Source organism: Eleutherodactylus coqui, chromosome 3 (assembly GCF_035609145.1).
Source record: "Eleutherodactylus coqui strain aEleCoq1 chromosome 3, aEleCoq1.hap1, whole genome shotgun sequence".
Taxonomy (NCBI): Eukaryota; Metazoa; Chordata; class Amphibia; order Anura; family Eleutherodactylidae; genus Eleutherodactylus; species Eleutherodactylus coqui.
This window is the reverse complement of record NC_089839.1, coordinates 158,171,275-158,194,700: the sequence shown is the minus strand read 5'-3', so window position 1 is coordinate 158,194,700 and position 23,426 is coordinate 158,171,275. Positions and strand designations below refer to the sequence as shown.

Here is a 23,426-nt window from a genome sequence, read left to right as displayed (position 1 = left end):
AATTGTGTTTGCCTTTTTGTCTGCTGCATCACATTGTTGACTCATGTTCAGTCTATGATCTATTAGTATACCCAAGTCTTTTTCACATGTGCTGCTGCTGCTTAGCTCAAGTCCTTCCATTCTGTATGTGCTTTCTTTATTTTGCCCAGATGTAGAACTTTGCATTTCTCCTTGTAAAATACAATTCTGTTAGTCGCTGCCCACTGTGCAAGCTTTTCTAGATCTTTTTGGATCACTTGGAATCACTTTTTAACCTAAATTATCATAGCAAGTCTCTGTAGATACTGTATAAACCCATTAGCCAGATCATGAAAGGCACAGACACTGCAGCAGCTGCTACTACTTGTGTCCACGCTCTAAAACCACTGAGAGGTGAAGGGAATAAAATTATCTTGGGTCAAGAAGGGAATCCTTTCCTCTTATGGAGAACACCTAGAAGGTGGGAGGAGACTTATAAGGCCATACATGCTCCTCTGCAAAATACGCAAATGGAGAGATGGAACAATGCTCTAATATGCACCAAAGGTCCCCAGAAAAGTCAATGGGGTGGTGCAAATGTAATAGCACCCTGAAGATCTGTGTGACTATGACAGGGGCCATATTGGGAAAGCTAAACAACTGCCATTTGGGAAATATAGTGGACACAGATCTTGTGGGGTGTTCCCAGTATACAGTGGTTCGTACCTCCAAGACTTGTCCATAGAAGAACAACCAACTGTCAACATGGTCATGGGCATGCATTGTCGATTGATGGAAGACAAGATTAGCCAATCTGGTCCGTTCTCACAGAAGCGCTACTGTAGCAGAAATTGCTGAAAATCCTAATGCAGACTATGATAGGTGCCAGAGCAAGCAAAGCATCGCAACGCGCTGAGTATGGAGCTGCACAGCCATAGACTAGTCAGACTGCCCTTACTCACCCCTGATACATCTCTGAAAACACCTTAAATAGGCACCTGAGCACAAAAACTGAACCACATGACAATGGAAGAAGGTGGCCTAGTCTGAGTAATCATTTTATCTTTTATGTCATGCGGATAGCTGGCTGTGACTGTCAGTATGCACTATATGAAGAAAGTAAGTAGGCAGAGGCAGTGTGAAACAGGGAAACTTGGCATTCATGGGAGTGCTATTTTAACACATACAACCTGCCTGAGCATTGCTGCAGACCAAATACGGCCCATCGTGACAACTGTATTCCCTAGTGGCATTGGCCCCTCTCCATAGGATAATGTGCTGTACTACACTGCTAACAGTTTTCAAGAATGGTTTTAAGAATATAACAAAGTGTTCAAGGTGTTGACTTGGCCTCAAATTTCCTTAATCTGGTTCAACATCTGTATGAAGTGCTGGAAAAAAAAGTTTAATCCATAGAAGCCCCACCTCGCAACTATCCGCAGAGTAGGAGACAACCTTACGATCCCACCGCTGTGCCCCTCACTGATCCCGAGAGTGGGGGTTGTGCTGGTGCCTGCATGAATGGAGTGGAGGACATGCAAACGCGTTGTTGCTCCATTCACTTAAATGACAATGTATGAGTGTTTGACGATTTCCGTCACTGTCACACTGTAATGGAGTGGTGGCTCACATACACATTCTCTGCTACACATTCATGCGGAGCCATCGGACCCCTGTCATCAGGATCAGTGGTCCCCATTCACCATAAGGTTATTCCCTATTACATAGTACAACCCCTTTTAAGAATTTTCTGCTAACTTCTTAGTGCTAAATATCACAGAAGTCTTATGGAGTTCAAGCCTCAATGGCTCAGAGCTGTTTTGGTGGCCGAGTAGTTTATATAAGGACTGTATTCATATACATAAAAGCACTTTGTAAAGCATTGTTACAATTGCTCATTTTTGTTTAGATCCAAGGATTTGTGGGTAAGCATCACACATCCTCAAACCCAGCAGCTTGTATCAATCACCAGTAGGGTGCTCTTCGCATCATCATGCGGGGGATTCCCTACTATGCAGTGCACGCTTTATATAGTACTACAAGGACTATTTGTCTTAGAGCTTATTCACAAGGAAATATTTTCTATCTGTGCATTCATGGTAGGTTGCCTGTACCTGCATTAAAAAAGGGAACAGATTTTGTTCCCCTTTTCAGTGCAGTTTTTGAAGCCAAAATCAGGTGTGGATTACAAAAGGAGAGAAAATATAAAGGGCAGATACCACTTCTCCTCTTTTCCGAATCCACTCCTAGTTTTGGCTTCAAAATATGGATCAACAACTGCAGCATTTGTCTACAATGTTCTTCAAGCCCCTCCATGTTAAATTACCCCGACACATTTGTGCATCACAGAGGAATGGCACAATACACTACAGCAGGCCAAGCTTTCAGGATTACAGCGTAGACCCCATATTATCACATACGCCCGCGATTCACTTCATTTGTATGTCAATTGTTCTCTGAGAATTGTGTTTACAGCACTCCAGTCTACAGGACATTATCTGCGCTAGGGAAGCTGCCAGCCATTTAATAAGTATTGTTAAGAGTCGCTCTGGAAAAGGCTGCCTGCTCCGATTATAGCGTTGTCCCTGGGGGTATTATTGTGGAAGGATTTGTCACCAGATTATATTTAACGCCCTGTTGTACAAATGTCTGGATCTTCTTTGTGTCTCATTTTAGCTGCAGATATATATATATATATATATATATATATATATATATATATATACTGCATGCAGCTGAATAAAATATATTATATACAATGTATACAAAGCTATATAGTAAATTGCCTTACAAGGCAGCTAAAGGAGAAGCAACATTACTGCAATAAGGCACCGGTCTGCTGGGATTGTGACACATCAAGATATCCGCCCTTATTTAGCTGCAGGAAAAAACAAAATCTTATTTCAGAGGGGCAGCACGAACCTGTCACTGTCTCCTCGGATCTACTCAACTATCACCATTTTGGTTGCAATGATTGATAGTAATATAACCTAAAGCCCTTTATATCTGGCTGCCTGATATACAACATATAGGAGTCTTGGCATATTATTGCTCCAGACATTCATTTATCAACGTTAGTCGCTTTTTTTTATCTGGTCATATAGAGACCCCCTAGGACTGAAGGAGGAGGGCAGATATAAAGCAGATGAGATTTTGATACATTTCTATTTTCTATACATTGTAATCTTAGCTGTTTACTATCAGGTCACATGAGCTCTTGTATCCCATATTTGGTAATCGTACAGATAGGATTGTGATACAAACAACTGAAAAAATAAACAAAGCTCTGCAAAAAATGTTACAATAAACAACCAATATGCAGACATGATTGCACGGTGGTAGCATGAAAAGCGTAAGCCATTCTTCACATGGCATGAACATGTTGCAGGAATGATTCCTCACTGGTACGTGTCTTGACACCCTTTGCATAGCATAGCTGATTTGGATGATAAGAAGATATGGTGGATAAGGGGTCTTCCTTACCTTGCCTTCCCCCACTCACAGATGACAGGCTCAGCTGTCATTCAGATCTACTCCTCCCAAAACAGGTATGAACATTGTATGTATGTAAGTCCTAGTTCTCACCTTCCAGAGACACTTAAAGGGCACCGTTCTCCTAGATCCAAATCTTCCTTGTTATTTTGCATCTAAATTCTGCTACACACCCCTCAGCGGTGACGTCTGTGACAGGAGGAGTTCCACAGGGCTGTCCCTTTAAAGCCACAGTCTGAATAGTAATGTCCCAGGCTGCATCCCCTACTGGAGCTTATCTGTGCCCGGAGGAGAGGGCACATTCACCCATTCTCTGCCACTCATTTCATTGGCTGTACCATTATTGCAAGTATGCTCCCATTTTCCGAGGGAACGACCAAAAATGGAACATGCTGCGAGGAAAAAATAGCTCTTGAGAATGATTCTAAGAATGGATTTCGTATTTGTGCGAGCTTTGTGCGCATTTCACAAAACTCATGCAACACTATCGCTGGTGTGAATAAGCCCTGCGGAGAATCGTGATGTCATTAGACTACAGTGTATCCATTAGTATCTTGTTCCAGTACTTGTAAGAGTGGAACTCCCAGAGAAATAATAGAAGGCCGCTTTCAGACCGGCGTATTTTAACTCCGTCTTTGGTCCGTGTTTTGCGGATCGTAATATTGAGCTGGTGTAAATCTACGAGGCTCCCCACATGTAGAAAATAGAACCAATGAGCACAAATATGGAGGCAGATACAGATGAGACGCGGTCATAACGTCACCTGTAATTATGGATGTGTGACAGTATGCTCATCTGAAAGCGGCCTGAGGGTGACTTTATACTGGCGATAAAATTGCGCCATGCGAGAATGAGTGAAAACGCAGAATTATGAAACCAATGATTTTCAATGGTTTCATCACTCATGCAATGTTGCGTAGAAAAAAAAATCGCACCATGTTCTATCCTTTTGTGCCGGCTGCATTGAAAGCAATGGGAGAACACCATGATCCTAATCCGTGGCTGTGACAGCCGCAGCAGGGGAATCCCTTCATCACCATGGGGATGAAGGGATTCCCGGTAGTGAGGGGAGGCTGTTTTCACATGGTGAGTCACAGCCTGATATCACCCTCGCCTGTGTGAAGGAGCCCTAGGGTCTCGTTCACATGGCTGTCATTTTGACGCTGAGTAGGTGCGTCAAAAAAAAATTGCATCGCACAGAACCCATGGTTTCCTATAGGTCCTTTCAGAAGAACGATTTCTTGACGCGCCAAAGAAAATTGTGTGCTAAATGATTGCGATTTTTTTTTACACCAAGATTTCTCTCCATCAAAAGATAGGAATATGGAGGCTGGCCAGAAAAGGGAGGGGCGGAGCATACTCGCGGCTGCTATTCGCTCACATGATTTATCGCTCAGATAGCCGCAATGTTTTAGCGCAGCTATCAGAGCGCTGAAATGGCGCCTGAGTGAATGAGGCAGAAGGAAAGATTTGGTGCCCCTACTGGTTCTGGCTTACAAATACTGACTAAAAGGCCTTGGGGCCGGCGCACACGGGCGTATGTGTAAGATGCTGCGTGTATAATGCGGCGTTTTACCGCTGTGTGAGCCGGCATATCACCGTGTATAGCAGCGATTCTGCACTGTGCATGACAGCGTATCTCACGCATGTATCTCACGCACGATGTCATGCAAGTCTGACTTGTTTCTTTTAAATGTCCCGCTGTCACTTAGCGACGTTGCGTATAAACATGGCACATACGCAATGCAGTTACACGAACATAGAAAACCATAGGGCCCTACCGTGCGTAATATGGAATAAACATGCTGCGTATATTATATGCAATAAAAAAACCCTAGTGTGAATGGGTCAATAATATCAATGTACTTTCATAGACTCCAATTACTGCACATTACGCGCACGTACATCGCGATGAAATTACGCTTGTGTGAGCCCGGCCTTATACTGTATGATGGTGGTGGCGACAACCCCGTGACCGACACATACACATCTTCTAATAACCTCCTGAGGTGTAATCACACACGTGCTTTCCTGCTCACGCGTGTTACTACTGTTGTCATGGTGATGTATGCAGTGCAAATCTAATGGTTGGTGTTCCACATCTGTAAGTTAGGCCGGCCTCACACGGGTGATAGCGTATTTACATGTGCATTGTTTTTGTACGTGTGTGTGCATATTATACGGAATATTTTGCGCACCCGTGTCCTGCATATTTACACGCACAAAAAAAACTAAACACACAAACATGCTCCCTTTGCGATTAGGTTTAATATGTGCTATTTTCGGGCACAATACGCTCAAAAATAGAATATGCTGCATATTTTTTCGCACAACCAAAACGCAAGTGCAAAATCTGCTCATGTGAAATCAATGGCTTCTATTCACTGCGTGCTGCATGCACAAATATGTTCATGTGAATAAGCCCGTATATGCGCACCCCCTATCTGCAACAACCCGGGCGCCAACCATCTGCAAAGCCTGTGAAACGCGACACTTTGTGATCTGTGAACATAATGTGTCCGTGAAGCTTCTTCTCTGTCCCTGATTTGTGGGACAGACAAAATCCTGTGGTCAACCCTGCAGCAAACCCACGTAGCAGCGCGCACACACAGCTCTGCATCACCGCATTACTGCCTGCACCTTGTAGAGCCCACACTGCACAACAGCCTGACTCCGCCCACACACGTGACTGGTCACATGAACGTGACGTCACTACAGGTCCTTTGCCTTCCCGGGAGTACATCACGTGGTTCCAGGTATGAGGGGCTCTCCGCTGTGTATATGGACCCCGGTGTGACGGTCCTTCTAGTTGTCCTCCTTGTAGTAGGACTGTTACACAGTGAAGTTGTGTAGTTCCTCCTGGCAACCAATCAGGTCACTACTCTACTCTTCCAGAGGCTTCTTAAAACGTACAGTAGAACATAGCGTACAATACGCGTGTAAGAAAGCATGTAGCGTGTTCAATGTTACTGCGTATTATGCGCTGTACGTACGTAATTACATCATGCGTGATGTTGCTAAGCAACAGAGCGTAAATGTAAAGAAATAGACCAGGCAACGTGTGCATGAGATCCGCTGTCTTGTGCAGGTGAAGAACTCTGCGGTACATGATGATACTCTGGACCGTTTTACCACATGTTCGTGTCAGCCTGGCCTGAGGCCGCCCCCACACCTGCGTCGGGGTCAGTCCGGGGCTTTCGTCTTTGGGCGCCATTTAGGAAGGTGAAAATAAAACTGAGAAAAAAAGTAAAGCACGTCTTCAGTTCGCTCCGTTCGTCCGCTTTAGACGGCGCTACAAAAAGTGTAAACCTAATGGAAGCCGACCAGAGGCTGAACAGTTTTTTAAACCCCATTGAAATTAAAGGGTAAAAAACGGAGCGAAGAGACGGAAACCCCGAACTGACCCTAACACAGGTGAGAAGACCACCTTGTAGCATGTACTTACCTTGGGTGGTAAGTGCCTACAGTCCTGCACGTCGTCCCCCGTAAAGCAGGAAGGAAGGTCTGCGGGAAGTAGGGGAGGCTGATGGGGCACAAGCAGAAACTAAGCGGCTCCCAATCTCACCGGGGCCATGATTGTACAAAGCAGTGAGTGTGCCTCCTGTAGTTGCCCCTCCAGCTGGTGGCGCTGTTTATACTACACGGCCATTACTATCCTTGTACTACTGAAGCTTGGCACCAGGTGGTGATCATCGCCGACAGGTAATACAGTACTAGGTGGCATCCGTGTCAGGCCGGGGCTCATTTTCGTTGGAAGGTCCGGTCGGAGGTTCCGTCGCAAATCTGGCTCAAAATACAGGAAGAAATAGTGCAGCCAGAAGTGTGGGGCTCCGGCCGGAGATGTAACCGTTTGGTCACGGGATTCCACTTTCCTGCTTCCCCCAAACACAGCGGGAAACCAGAACCCTGGTGCCTTCGGGAAAACATCACTCATATGTATGAGAATAGGGTTCATATTTGTGTGTTTAACAACGTATGAATCTGGCGTGACTTTATCGCTCGTATGAAGCCGGCCGTAGGCTTGCCATCTCTCTTGTTTCTAGAGGAATTATCTGAGTTATTTTTTAAATGGCGGGTTATGTCATTAGGCAGTGCTTACCCCTCTCCTCCTCCCAGGTGGTGACTGCACCAATCAGAGGCCTTGTCTGCACTCCTGGTATCATGGTGTCCAGGATATGGGCGGTGACTGTGTGGCCCCTGATTGGCTGCAGTGGTCACATGAATTCCAGGGTGTGCGGACAGCGGAATCTTCACCGGAGCCACTCCGCTCTTTCCCCGAAGGAGGTACGACTGCTGGAGCTACACCCTGAGAGGGGGCTACAAGAAGGCTGGAAGCCTGATGTCTGTGAGAGACCAGGCTGTCTTAGTCACGGGTCTGACAGGGATGAACATTAACACACACACTGCGGAGGGGACGCACACTGTGACAAGTGGATTATATCATAGCAAGGGCATGTTTCCATGTACACTGTGACATCCGAGTACAGGAAAGAAAAGCCTAATGTTGTCACCATGCAAACATAACACATGATGTCACAGTACAGAAATTATATGAAAGGAGCGCCCCCTTCCAGCAGCTTCACTAAAGGCCTATTTAGATGGGAAGAGTGTTGGGCAAACGATGGCTTACAGCGGGGCAGCTGCAGGAGAGTTCACTCCTTATTCTCCCCTGCCCCTCTCCATGGAATTAACATAGCAGTTGTTCAGTCGTTTACACTGAACAGTCAGCTCATCGTCCATCGTTTATGCCGCATAAACGATGGACGATGAGCTGATCGCTCAGTGTACATAGCAGCCATTCAGTACTGAACGGCTGCTATGTTATGTCAATGGAGAGGGTCAGGGGAGAGTGAGGAGTAAACTCTCCTGCAGCTGCCCCGCCATAAGCCAGCGATACTAGTTCTTGTGCTGCAGCATTAGAGCAAGTATGTGCGGGGACGAGTCTCGGGCATCGTTTGCCCAACACTTATTCTGTCTAAGTGGGCCTTAACAGCTGTTAGTCGTTGGGGCCCCACAGCTACGCCTGTCACCCCGGTGACTACAGCCATGAATTCTATTTACCAACATCCGTGAAGTGTCGTCTACACAGATGCTATTAATGTATTTCTGCACCTTAATACTTTTATAACGGCAGTGTTTGTTGCTTACTTCTTTTCTGTATTTGTCAGCTGCCGCCATGTTCGTCCTAGTGGAGATGGTGGACACTGTGCGGACGACGCCATGGCAGTTTGAACGCAAACTAAATGACTCAATTGCTGAAGAACTAAACAAGAAGTTGGCCAACAAGGTGAAGTATAGTGCAAGATAAACTGTCCAAGAGTATGATCAGTTTTTTGAACTTGCGTTAACATTGTAGTGTGTGTGAAATAGTAAACTGTGGGACTTATTCACACAAGTATAATTCTCCTTCCTGTGCTGTCCGTGTGCGCCAATGACTGCACGAACCCAGTACTGTCAGTCGGGCTATTCAGACAGGTATTTTTACATGGACCAATAGTCTATGTAGTAGTAAATCCTGTTCTGGTCCGATTTCTTGCACAACAGTCATTCAAGTCAATGAGTGTTCACTCCGCTTTTCACAGATCACAGATAAGCAATGCTATGAAAAAACATTTTCAGTTGTTTTTTTGAATGTTAAAAAAAAACATTTGACAGAGAAATTAAGCTCGTATGAATGAGACCCGTAAAATACACCATGTTACAATCAGTCTAAGGTTTGTAGACCGAAAATGGACCCACTTATCTGAATAAGCCCAAGAAGGAACTTAATTACTGTGTAACTTCTGTAAGGCCGCTCGCTTTCGCACGGGCAACAAAATGGCGTGTTTTTGCCACAATGTGATATAACGCATGTATGTGAAGCCCATGCTTTCTAATGGGTTCCTTCACATTAGCAATGTTTTCTCTGATGATATCTTGCAAGAAAAAACGCTGCATGCTCTGTATTGCCGTGATTTGGGGTTTTTTGTAGCCCATGTTTCCCTATGGAGTCTTTGTTTTTGTTGCATCACAACACACAAAATTGCGGTTTTCATGTGATGTCATGTGACTTTAACATTAGAAAATAAGCCCTAGCTGCACCAAAAAAAAATTTAAAGGAATACTTACCTAAAAGGTTCAGTCCGGGTCCTCCTGCTGCTCTTGGGGGTCTGCCACGTGTCCTGCAGCCCTTTTTGCCCATGGAAGATCACTTCCTGGTTGCAGAGTTCATAAATCCCGTCTGCAGTAAGCGATGACCTTGATTGGTTCGTGAGCGCTGCTCAGCCAACCAATGCAGCGCTGGATGAAACAATGCGATGGCAGAAGACCCGGCCCGAGCATTTTAGGGCTGCGGAATAAGTTAGCTCTATACAAATAAAGATTATTATAATTATTTTGGAGCTAAGCTAGGGCTTATTTTCGGGGGAAGGGCCTAACTTCGCGATAAAATCGCATGCAGCAGCGTTGCCTGAAAATGCATCGCTATGACGCTACAAAGTCACGGGGATAAAACTGCGATATCGCTGGGATTTTGTAGTGGTGATATCGCTGTTGCCTGTGTGAAGGAGGCCTAAAACAGACGCTCCACTAAACTACTCACGAAAAAGAAAACAGGTCTGAAAGTTCCTTATGGGATGGAGGGGGGAGGGCAATGTGAGAGGGGTAAACCTGGCCATAGATTTTAGGTGGCTTTTGGCTCAACAAACATTACTCTGACTCCATATTAGGTCGCCTTTTCACTGTCGTGACGGAATATCGTTAGCGATATTCCGCCGCGGGGGAGGAGGGGGGAGCTCTAAAAGGTCTCCGCAGTGAGCCTATATTAATGACAGGCTCATCGTGGAGAATTGCGGCATGCCACGATTTTAATCACACAAGCGGAAAATCATTATGAATTTACACTTGTGTGCAGTAGGCTGAGCTTTCCATAGTTATCCTACGGAAAGCTTGTCATATGAGCTCTGGGTGCGATTTATCACCACGGATCTCTCAATGACACCTCGCCCGTGGACAGCCAGCCTTAATATGACTGTTGGAGGCCAAACCACATGTTGCTTTAACCCCTTCACGACCAATGATGTACCGGTACGTCATGGAGCGTCGGGGTATGTATGAAGAGAGGTTGCGTGGCAAGCTCGCGACTATTAACCATTTAAATGCCGCTGTCAATTCTGACAGCGGCATTTAAATCCCCCGAACGATGTTCGGGGGTCCCGCACGGCCCCCCCGTGGTGAGATCGGGGGAGCCGTGCAGGTGTCATGGCAGCCGGGGGCCTAATGAAAGGCCGCAGTGCTGCCTTAATAGACTGCGTATCAAGCCATCCCCGTGGGGTGGCTTGATAGACTGCCTGTCAAAAAGCAGTATGACATAATGCTATAGCATTACGTCATACTGCAGGAGCGATCAAAGCATCGCATGTTAAAGTCCCCCAGGGGGACTTCAAAGTAATGTAAAAAAATCAATAAAGTTTTTTTTAATTGAAAAAAAAAAAATGTAGTAAAAGTTTAAATCACCCCCCTTTTGCCATATCTATTAATAAAAAATCGAAATAATAAATTAAAAATATGTATTTGGTATCGCCGCGTCCGTAAAAGTCCGAACTATCAAAGTAGCGCATTATTTTTCCCGCACAGTGAACGTCATCCGAAAAAAAAATAAAGAACGCCAGAAATGCACTTTTTTAGTTACCCTGTCTCCGAGAAAAACCGCAGTAAAAAGCGATCAAAAAGTCGTATGTATTCCAAATCAGTACTATCAGAAACTACAGAACATCCAGAAAAAAATGAGCCATGGCTTAACTACGTCGACGGAAAAGTAAAGAGTTATCGTGCGCACAAAATGACGGCAGAAAATCATTGAAAAAAATTAAATGTCTTTGAAAAAAAAAAAAGAGGAGTATAGTAAAAAAAAAACTATGCAAGTTTGGTATCGTAGTAATCGTACCGACCCATAGAATCAAGTTATCATGTCGTTTCTGTTGCCGTTTGTGCGCCGTAGAAACAAGACGTACTGAAAGATGGCGAAATGTCGTTTTTTTTTTCATTTTACTCCACTTTTAATTTTTAAAAGGTTTTTCTGTACATTATATGGTACTTTAAATAGCACCATTGAAAAATACAACTCGTCCCGCAAAAAACAAGCCCTCATACAGTGATGTCGATGGATAAAAAAAGGAGTTATGATTTTTTTAAAGGGGGGAGGAAAAAATGAAAATGGAAAAAGAAAAAGGGCCGCGTTATTAAAGGGTTAATAGTGAGACTCTGCACTTCTCAATATCAGGCAGGCAAAATCCAACCAGTATTGCCCATAGCACTAGGTTGTTGGCATTCTTTATCAGTCAGGGTAGTATGTGTACATGGGTCTTTCAAACACATCTGCCCTTTAGATGGGCGGCATAATGCTTTATCATAGTGTGTAAGATGAAAAAAAACATGTCCATCCAGTTCAGCCTGTCATCCTGTAATGTTGATCCAGAGGAAGGCTAAAAGCCCCAATGAGGTAGAAGCCAATTTTCCTCAATTTTGGAAAAAAATCCTTCCCAATTCCAAACTGTCAATCAGAATAATCCTGGATCACCGACCATTCTGAGTAATCAGTGATATAACATGTAATATTCTAACACTCTAGAAAGGCGTCCAGACCCCTTTTATACTCTTTTTTTTTTTTTTTTTTAATTTGCCATCACCATGTCCTCAGGCAGAGAGATCTGTAGTCTCACTGCTCTTACAGTAAAGAACCCCCTTCTAGGTTGTTACCTTTTTCCTCTATGTACAGTACCAGTCAAAAGTTTGGACACACCTTTATTTGTCATGTTTTTTTTTCTTATGTTGTATTTTCATATTGAAGATGTAAAAACTATGAGGGAACACATATGGAAGTAAGTAGTACATAAAAAAGTGTTAAAGCAGAATATGTTTTATATTTTAGATTCTCTCCCCTTTTGCTTTGACGACAGCCTTGCACGCTTTGGCATTCTCCCAATCATGAGGTAGTCACCTGGAATGGTTTTCAGTTAATAGGCATGCCTTGTCAAGAGTTAATTTGTGAAATTTCGTACCTCCTTGATGTGCTTAAGGCCATCAGTTGCATTATGCAGAGGTAGAGCTGGTACACAATTCCATACAGTGTTTCGTTCTATACAACTACTCTTCTAATCCACATTAGGGCAGCAACAACTCAATGAAGTAAAGAGCAAAGACTGTCCATCATTACTTAAAGACGTGAAGGTCAGTCAGCTGGGAACATTTCAAAGACTGAGGATATCCTCAAGTGCAGTCAGGAAAACCATCGAAACGCTGCAATGAACCGGGCTTTTGTAAGGACGGCCCCAAGACTTAGGCTCCTTTTAGACGAGACCATTCTCGTTTGCACAAGCAAACGAACCAGTGACATCACCGCTAGCTCGTCGCTCTCGTGCAGCCTGTTTACACAGGCAGATTCATTGACCGACAATCGTTCAGTATCATGCAGACGTTCACATTAGTGGATGTTAAAGACTGAATGAGCGCTGTTTAAATGGAACGAGACGTGAACGAGCCAACGATGATTTTTATGCCTGCATAAAATGAACAATAAGTGAGAAGTGCACGAGTCTCGTTCATCATTTTGGTCGCTGGCTCGCATTTAGACTCAACAATTATCGTTCACTTTAGCTCGTTTGAACAATCTTTTGCACGATAATCGTTCCGTCTAAAAGCACCCTTACCTCTTGCAGAGGATGAGTTCATTAGCGTTACCAGCACCTCAGATTAGAGCCCACATAAATGCTTCACAGAGATCACGGACCAGACACATCTCTAAATCAACTGTTTAGAAGAGACTTGAGGATCAGGGCTGCAGTGAAGCCACCACTGAGCATCATCAACAAGAAGAGACTTGCTTGGTCCAAGAAACTCAAGGAATGGACATTAGACCAGTGGAAATCTGTACTTCGGACTGATGTGTCAAAATTTGAAATTTTGGGTTGCAAGCACTATGTCTTTGTGAAGCACAGAAAAAGTGAGCAGATGGTTTCTACATGCGTGGTTCCCACCGTCCATCATGGAGGAGGACGTATGATGGTATGCTGGTGCTTTGTTGGTGACACTGTTGGTAAATCTATTAAAAATTCCAGACACACTTAGGCTGCATTCAGACGAACGTATATCGGCTCGGTCTTCACGCCGAGCTGATATACGTTGTCCTCATGTGCAGGGGGGAGGATGGAAGAGCCACGAGCAGGAACTGAACTCCCACCTCCTCTTTGCCCCTCTGCACTATTTGCAATGGGGAGAGGCGGGCGGGGGGCGGGGCTAAGTTCCGAGAATTAGCCCCGCCTCTCCGCATTGCAAATAGTGCAGAGGGGCGGAGAGGAGGTAGAGAGGGGGCGGGAGCTCAGTTCCTGCTCCTGGCTCTTCCATCCTCCCCCCAACCCCCCCCCCCCCCCCCTGCACATGTGGACAACGTATATCGGCTCGGCGTGAAAACCGAGCCAATATACGTTTGTGGGATTGCACCCTTAACCAGCATGCCTACCACAGTATCTGCAGCCACATGCCATCACATCTCGTTTTTGCTTAGTGGGACCATCATTTGTTTTTCAGCAGGACAATGACCCCAAACACCTCCAGGCTATGTAAGGGTTATTTGACCAAGGAGAAGAGTGATGGAGTGCTGCGTCAGATGACATGGCATCTGAGCTAATCCCAATCCAGATGGTGTGAGATGAGTTGGAGCACAGAGTGAAGGAAAAGCAGCCAACAAGTGTGTATCACATCTGAGAACTCCTTCAAGAGTGTGGGGAGGCCATTCCAGGTGACTACCTCATGAAGCTAATTGAGAGAGTGAAAAGCTGTCATCAAAGCAAAAGGGGCTACATTGAAGAATCTAAAATATAAAGCATTCTGGTTTATCACTTTTTTTTTTTACTATTTAATTCCATTTGTGTTTTTTCCTTTGTGGTTTTCATGTCTTTAATGTACAATGTAGAAAATAAATAATTAAAAAAAAAAAGCATGCCCAAACTTTTGACTAAAACTGTAAAGGGCCCGTGTGAATAAGCCCTTAAAGGGCTATTGTTTTACCGGTTTCAAGGATGTAGAGAAAAGGGCTATTATTTTAACATGGTCAGAGAATAGAAACACTGCAAAAATGTATTGGCATGCACATGCCTGACTGATCTGTACATGTTGATGAAGCGTCTCAGCTAAGTGTGATATCTTCATGGTTTTCCTTCTGTACTGCCAAATTCAAAGATACAGGTCGATAAGTAAGAAAATAGTTCTTGGCTTAAATATATCCCTCCTTCTAACTCAGAGGCACACCTGGCACATTTCTTAAGTATTGTGTATATATATATATATATATATATATATATATATATATATATATATATATATATATATATATACATACAGCCGCTCTTTCTAGAGGGTTCTGGTCATTTATTCTTTTTGCTATTTTCCTGATTCTCGCTAGTTTCAAGGATGTAGAGAAACTTGTTGTTTGGAGTCATGTATGTTCTGTTGTGGTCTTGCTTGCATGCATAAGGTTCTGCGTGGGATTCCCTGTTTTTTGGTGTATATACCGAGGAGAATCTACCTTACCTCCGTGTGTATATACCGAGGAGAATCTACCTCACCTCCGTGTGTGTATATACCGAGGAGAATCTACCTCACTTCCGTGTGTGTATATACCGAGGAGAATCTACCTCACTTCCGTGTGTGTATATACCGAGGAGAATCTACCTCACTTCCGTGTGTGTATATACCGAGGAGAATCTACCTCACCTCCGTGTGTGTATATACCGAGGAGAATCTACCTCACCTCCGTGTGTGTATATACCGAGGAGAATCTACCTCACCTCCGTGTGTATATATACCGAGGAGAATCTACCTCACCTCCGTGTGTGTATATACCGAGGAGAATCTACCTCACCTCCGTGTGTGTATATACCGAGGAGAATCTACCTCACCTCCGTGTGTGTATATACCGAGGAGAATCTACCTCACCTCCGTGTGTGTATATACCGAGGAGAATCTACCTCACCTCCGTGTGTGTATATACCGAGGAGAATCTACCTCACCTCCGTGTGTGTATATACCGAGGAGAATCTACCTCACCTCCGTGTGTGTATATACCGAGGAGAATCTACCTCACCTCCGTGTGTGTATATACCGAGGAGAATCTACCTCCCCTCCGTGTGTATATATCGAGGAGAATCTACCTCACCTCCGTGTGTATATACCGAGGAGAATCTACCTCCCCTCCGTGTGTATATACCGAGGAGAATCTACCTCCCCTCCGTGTGTATACACCGAGGAGAATCTACCTCCCCTCCGTGTGTATACACCGAGGAGAATCTACCTCCCCTCCGTGTGTATATACCGAGGAGAATCTACCTCCCCTCCGTGTGTATATACCGAGGAGAATCTACCTCCCCTCCGTGTGTATATACCGAGGAGAATCTACCTCCCCTCCGTGTGTATATACCGAGGAGAATCTACCTCCCCTCCGTGTGTATATACCGAGGAGAATCTACCTCCCCTCCGTGTGTATATACCGAGGAGAATCTACCTCCCCTCCGTGTGTATATACCGAGGAGAATCTACCTCCCCTCCGTGTGTATATACCGAGGAGAATCCACCTCCCCTCCGTGTGTATACACCGAGGAGAATCCACCTCCCCTCCGTGTGTATACACCGAGGAGAATCCACCTCCCCTCCGTGTGTATACACCGAGGAGAATCCACCTCCCCTCCGTGTGTATACACCGAGGAGAATCCACCTCCCCTCCGTGTGTATACACCGAGGAGAATCCACCTCCCCTCCGTGTGTATACACCGAGGAGAATCCACCTCCCCTCCGTGTGTATACACCGAGGAGAATCCACCTCCCCTCCGTGTGTATACACCGAGGAGAATCCACCTCCCCTCCGTGTGTATACACCGAGGAGAATCCACCTCCCCTCCGTGTGTATACACCGAGGAGAATCCACCTCCCCTCCGTGTGTATACACCGAGGAGAATCCACCTCCCCTCCGTGTGTATACACCGAGGAGAATCCACCTCCCCTCCGTGTGTATACACCGAGGAGAATCCACCTCCCCTCCGTGTGTATACACCGAGGAGAATCCACCTCCCCTCCGTGTGTATACACCGAGGAGAATCCACCTCCCCTCCGTGTGTATACACCGAGGAGAATCCACCTCCCCTCCGTGTGTATACACCGAGGAGAATCCACCTCCCCTCCGTGTGTATACACCGAGGAGAATCCACCTCCCCTCCGTGTGTATACACCGAGGAGAATCCACCTCCCCTCCGTGTGTATACACCGAGGAGAATCCACCTCCCCTCCGTGTGTATACACCGAGGAGAATCCACCTCCCCTCCGTGTGTATACAACGAGGAGAATCCACCTCACCTCCGTGTGTATACAACGAGGAGAATCCACCTCACCTCCGTGTGTATACAACGAGGAGAATCCACCTCACCTCCGTGTGTATACACCGAGGAGAATCCACCTCACCTCCGTGTGTATACACCGAGGAGAATCCACCTCACCTCCGTGTGTATACACCGAGGAGAATCTACCTCACCTCCTTGTGTATACACCGAGGAGAATCTACCTCACCTCCGTGTGTATACACCGAGGAGAATCTACCTCACCTCCGTGTGTATACACCGAGGAGAATCTACCTCACCTCCGTGTGTATACACCGAGGAGAATCTACCTCATCTCCGTGTGTATACACCGAGGAGAATCTACCTCACCTCCGTGTGTATATACCGAGGAGAATCTACCTCACCTCCGTGTGTATATACCGAGGAGAATCTACCTCACCTCCGTGTGTATATACCGAGGAGAATCTACCTCACCTCCGTGTGTATATACCGAGGAGAATCTACCTCACCTCTGTGTGTATATACTGAAAGGCCGTAAAGTACATAAGGAAGTGGCCATGGACTGCAGGGATGGAACATGTCTTTAAGGCGAAGAAGGGGCTGCAATCTCCAGTCTGGGGGTAAATTGGAATAAAAAGGGGTGTTACATTTAAGGGTAAAAGGAGAGGTGACACATTCTGCAGAGGGACATCGGTACATGCAGTCTGAGCAGAATCTAACGTTCCTTTATGTGTATACTTATTTTATTCTTCGGTTCCTCTGAAGTAACCGCGACTTCACAAAATTTTCTGTGTACCACATGAACTCAGGCGAAGCCGGGTATATCAGCCAGTCTGATATAAAATCACATAAAAGATAATAACATGCAAAAGGAGCTATAAAATTAAAAGACCATGTTTTAAAAAAAGATAAATATGTAATATCATACAATACCGAAACACATTTTACTGCTGATTGCTAAGAGAAGTTGGATTACACTCCTTTGTGCTCTCAAGTTCTCTGTAAGGTTGTGCCATTTTACCAGTTTTGTGTCTAATTACTTGTGCTTCCTCACGCTCAGCTAGTAGAGTGTGTATCTGGTAGGTGGCACGCCCGCACCATTCTTCACTCTCTCATCTCTCACGGCCATTACACAATATTTCAGGCCCCATCTAAGCCACAAGGTTATTACATCAATTTCATTTTCTGCACCAAATTCAAAGATAGATCTTGTAGTTAGCCCTGTAGGCAGACATTCATGCTCAGACGGTCTGCCTTGGTCCTCTCGTATAGATTTAGCAGTGCCTGACCTCTCCCTTAGCACATCCTGGTCCTGATCATAGTAAAACAGGAGTAAAAGGAGGGAAAATCCAATTGCACCCATGCAATACCGTATCAAGCTATTTGGGTCAGGAACGCTATCTTTGCTCCTTAGGGAGAACACCTAGAAGGTGAGTGAGTGAGGAGACTTATAAGGCCATTTCAGTTCCCAGTCATTGTTACAAGACTTGTATAAAGAGTCTAACATTCACTTGCAGGAATGCTGCCTTCTAACAGGTGGCACTGCAGAGGTATTGTTCCAGCTCCCTTATTTGCAAGCTATTTGGCAGCTCAGATAAGCCATTGTTCTCTCTCTGCACCGAAAAGAAACTCTATCCATGATGCACATGTACTGTAGAAATGATCATATTTATCACCATTCTCTGCTATCATCTGTTCCATCAACAATAGATAATGCATCTCCGAGACGTCAATACCTCATGTGTGGTCTTCCAGTGTCAAGGAATAATTGAACGGGTGTCAGCCAGAAAATTTTTCAAAAGGCCCTTTTGTGCCATTGAGAATGAACCATGGCTAACTGGGGCGAAACCACGACAGGCATTCAACAAAGTGTGGCATCAAGGAACAACTCCACCATAAGATCTGAGCCACATCGCTAGAAAAGAGGGGATGTAGAGGGAAACATTAAAACGGGAGTAAAGTATTCCTAGTACTTCTAATAAGCCATGTATACCCTAGACCACATGTGTCAAACACAAGGCCCGCGGGCCGAATACGGCCCGCTGCCTTGTGTTATGTGGCCCGCGGCGTGCCGAGTAGTGATTACCAGCTGGGGTGCCGCAGCTCCCCGCTGGTAATCACACTGACAGCGCTGATCCCTTCTCCCCTGAGTCCCCTGCTCTTCAGTTCCGCAGGAGAGGACTCACGGAGGAAGCGTGCCGTGCTGCTCACTGATGTCAGTGCACACCCGGACGCATATGAACTTTTTCCACAAGACTTCTGCACTTGTCAGCAATTCCAGCAATCTGATTGGTTGTTTGGTTCTCTGGGTTGGCTGATTCCCCAATCAGGTTGCTGGAATTGCTCAATAGTGCAGAAGTCTTGTGGGAAAAGTTCATATGCCACCCGGGCTCAGCACGATCCGAGGAGGAGGTAAGCATATGGCTGGGGAAGGGGGAAGTTAATATTGCTGCTGGGGGGTGAGGGTTAATATTGTTGTTGCTGGGAGAAGGTTAATAATGCTGATTGCTGCCGGGGCTGAGGGAGTTAATATTGCTGGTGTGTTGGGGGGGAGGGGTTTAAATTGTTGCTGGCAGGGGGTTAATATTGCTGCGGGCATCGGGTGGGGTGGTAATATTGCTGGTGGGGGTTAATATTGCTGCTGGGAGGGGGTTAATATTGTTGCTGGCAGGGGGTTAATATTGCTGCAGGGTTGGGAAGGGGAGGGGGGGTGTTAATATTGCTGCTGGGTGGGTGGGGGTTAATACTGTTGCTGGGAGGGGTTAATATTGCTGGTGGGGGTTAATGTTGCTGTGTGGGGGGGTTAATATTGTTGCTGGGAGGGGGTAATATTGCTGCTGGGAGGGGGTAATATTACTGTAGTAGTCGCTATTACTACTGGGGCCACTGTGGGGATCGCTATTACTAACTGGTCTACTGTGGGGGTCAATATTTTTACTAGAGCAACTATGAGAGTCACTATTATTACTGCGACCACTATAGGGGTCACTATTTTTACTGAGGCCACTATCAGAGTCACTATTACTACTGCGAGGGGGTCACTATTAGGGCTCGTTCACACGGGCGTAATTGCATTTCGGTCGCACAAATACGCTACGTATTTGCGCAATCGAAAATCGCTTATGCCTGCGTATTTGGGCACGCAGAAAAGAACGTAGATGGGCCCCCTGAGATGGTGCGCAAATATGCATTGAATACACAGGCTTCCTGCGCATTCACCACGTATTTGCGTGGCCCATTCACTTCAATGGCCTATCGGGGTGCGTAGTTTGAAACAATATAGGTCATGCTGTGTGAGAATATACATCATGTGAATGAAATCATTGACATCAATGGCTTCTGTTCTCTGCATATTATGTGCGCAAATACGCTGGTGTGAACGAGCCCTTACTGTACTGTCTTACAATCGGCCCTTTGAAGTTCACCAAAAACCTGATGTGGCCCCCGGTGAAAATGAGTTTGACACCCCTGCCCTAGACTAATAGCTTCCCCTTTTCTCTCTATATTCAGTACTATTATTCTTTATAAGGATCCAAAATATGCTATCCAATGTGTGCAGAGCTTTCCATTCTAATCTTTAAAGTCCCCGCTCCTTAGCCACAGACTGCAGATTGACATCTTGTCAGCACATTCTGTACTAACAGCAGCAGTTTTCAGTCTGTTGCGCAGGATCTAATGTGAAATCTGTTGTAGAGTAAGGATTCATGGCGCTCTCTTCTCCCGCAGGTTGTATATAATGTGGGCCTCTGCATCTGCCTGTACGATATCACTAAACTAGATGATTCCTACATATTTCCCGGTGACGGAGCTTCTCACACCAAAGGTTAGTCCTGGCTGCTATAGTCTTCCATCTTTTTTACAATGTCTGACTGCAGCATTATGGTATTGTCCTGCATATATTACAATAGAAGGGATCTCAACCCAGCAAGTCCCTATGTCTATTAACCCCTTGAGTGGCGGGTTTCTTACCACCCTGTCGTGCCCACCAGGGCAGGTTTTTTTAAATCGTCTAATCATTTAATTTCAACTAATTTTGCAGTCGCGTTCCAAGAGCCATAACTTTTTCATTTTTCCATTGACACAGCCATATGAGGGCTTGTTTTTTGCAGGACAAGTTGTATTTTTTGATGGCATCATTTTTGGGTATATATAATGTATTGCATAATTTTTTGTTAAAAAATTGTAGGGAGATTGGGGGAAAAAAAAAGAAATTCTGCCATTTGTTTTTTGGATTTTATTTTTACGGCGTTCAGCGTGCAGAATAAATAGTGTGATAACATTATTCGCTGAGTCAGCACGATTCCGGCGATACCAAGTTTATACAGTTTTTTTATGTTTTGCTATTTTTGTACATTTAAAACATTTCAAGAGCCGTATTATTTTTTTTTTTCCATTGCCAGAGCTCTAGAAGGGCTTGTTTTTTTGCACGATAAACCCTAGTCTTCATTTATCTAATTTTTAGGAACATGTAAAATTTTGATCGCTTTTTATTCCATTTTTTTTCTAGTGGCAAGGTTAACAAAATCTGTAATTCTGGCATGTTTTGTATTTTTATTTTTCACTGCATTTAGTATAAATAATATATAACAGGCCACTATGACTATGCCAATACCAAATTGTAATAGTTTTTTTCTTTTTTGCTAGTTTTTCAGTTTAAAAAAAGAAGTTTTTTTTTTTATCGCTGCATTTAAAGACCCCTTGCATTTTCTTTTTTTTTTTAATAAACGGAGCTGTGTAAGGGTTTTTATTTTATTTTAGTTGTACTTTATTAGTACCATTTGTTGATCTGTGCAGCATTTTGCTCCCTTTCTATTCCGTTTTTTGTATGGTGAGATAGGCTAAATTAGCTATTTTTGCCATGTTTTATTTTTTTTTTCTGTGCCGGGCACTCTGCAGATTACATTTACGTCCTGCAGCATTGGGGTATATATGAAGAGAGATCGTGGCACGACCTCTCTTCATACAGTGCGGGCATCAGCTGTTTATTACAGCTGACACCTGCTGGCAATAACTGCAATCATACGGTGTTACGTCATAGTGCAGGAGTGATCAAAGCATCAACAGTTGTGGTCCCCCAGGGGACATAAAAAAAAAAAAAAGAAAAATAAGATCAATAAAGTTTTTTATTAATTGTAAAAAAAAAGTAATAAAAGTTTAAATCACCCCCTTTTTGCCATAATTATAATATGAAAAATACATATTTGGTATCGCCCTGTCCGTAAAAGTCCGATCTATCAAAGTAACGCATTATTTTCCCCACACAGTGAATGTCGTCCGAAAAAAGAACGCCAGAAATGCACTTTTTCAGTCACGCAGACTAACTACACGCTACACTGACTAATGACAGGATGGGTGACTACAAAATGGGAATACAACAGAAACTTTTTTTTTTTTGTATTTTTTTTACACTGACGAATACACCGACACTACACGGACTAACTACATGCTACACACTACACGGACTAACTAAATGCTACACACTACACTGACTGACGGGATGGGTTACTATGAAATGGGAATACAACAGGACCTTTTTTTTTTTTTTTTAAACTAAAACAACACGCTACACTACACTTCTGATCATACACTACTGGTCACTCACTACACTGCACTACACTACTGATCACTGACTACACTACACTACACTACTGATCACTGACTACACTACACTACTCATCACTGACTACACTATACTACACTACTGATCACTGACTACACTGCACTACACTACTGATCATTGAATACACTGCACTATTGATCACTGACTACACTACTGATCATAGAATACACTACACTACTGATCACTGACTACACTACTGATCATAGAATACACTACACTACTGATCACTGACTACACTGCACTACACTACTGATCACTGACTACACTACTGATCATTGAATACACTGCACTATTGATCACTGACTACACTACTGATCATAGAATACACTACACTACTGATCACTGACTACACTACTGATCATAGAATACACTACACTACTGATCACTGACTACACTACACTACACTACTGATCACTGACTACACTGCACTACACTACTGATCACTGACTACATTACTGATCATTGAATACACTACACTACACTACTGATCACTGACTACACTACTGATCATAGAATACACTACACTACTGATCACTGACTACACTACACTACAGATCACTGACTACACTGCACTACACTACTGATCACTGACTACACTACTGATCATTGAATACACTACACTACACTACTGATCACTGACTACACTACTGATCATAGAATACACTACACTACTGATCACTGACTACGCTACACTACACTACTGATCACTGACTACACTACACTACACTACTGATCACTGACTACACTACTGATCATAGAATACACTACATTACTGATCACTGACTACACTACTGATCATAGAATACACTACACTACTGATCACTGACTACACTACACTACTGATCACTGACTGCACTACACTACTGATCACTGACTACACTATACTACACTACTGATCACTGACTACACTATACTACACTACTGATCACTGACTACACTATACTACACTACTGATCACTGACTACACTATGCTACACTACTGATCACTGACTACA

General features: G+C 44.4%; 2 protein-coding genes across 3 annotated transcripts in view; one reads left to right on the top strand and one right to left on the bottom strand.

The window, feature by feature from the left end:
• Nucleotides 1–3,627, bottom strand: part of CSDC2 (cold shock domain containing C2) — a 35,287-nt gene extending 31,660 nt beyond the window's left edge. The window contains exon 1 of one of the 2 annotated variants that reach the window (XM_066596432.1): nucleotides 3,544–3,627. The gene's annotated coding sequence lies outside the window, so the exon portion shown is untranslated. Of the gene's footprint in view, nucleotides 1–3,441 lie in introns of both variants that reach the window. The other variant, XM_066596434.1, reaches the window with a different exon arrangement.
• A 2,500-nt stretch (nucleotides 3,628–6,127) lies between these two features.
• Nucleotides 6,128–23,426, top strand: part of POLR3H (RNA polymerase III subunit H) — a 34,212-nt gene continuing 16,913 nt past the window's right edge. The window contains exons 1-3 of the mRNA XM_066596431.1: nucleotides 6,128–6,206; nucleotides 8,619–8,737; nucleotides 20,538–20,634. Of these exons, the coding sequence (XP_066452528.1) occupies nucleotides 8,627–8,737; nucleotides 20,538–20,634 (208 nt within the window). The 5' untranslated portion in view covers nucleotides 6,128–6,206; nucleotides 8,619–8,626. The remainder of the gene's footprint in view (nucleotides 6,207–8,618; nucleotides 8,738–20,537; nucleotides 20,635–23,426) is intronic.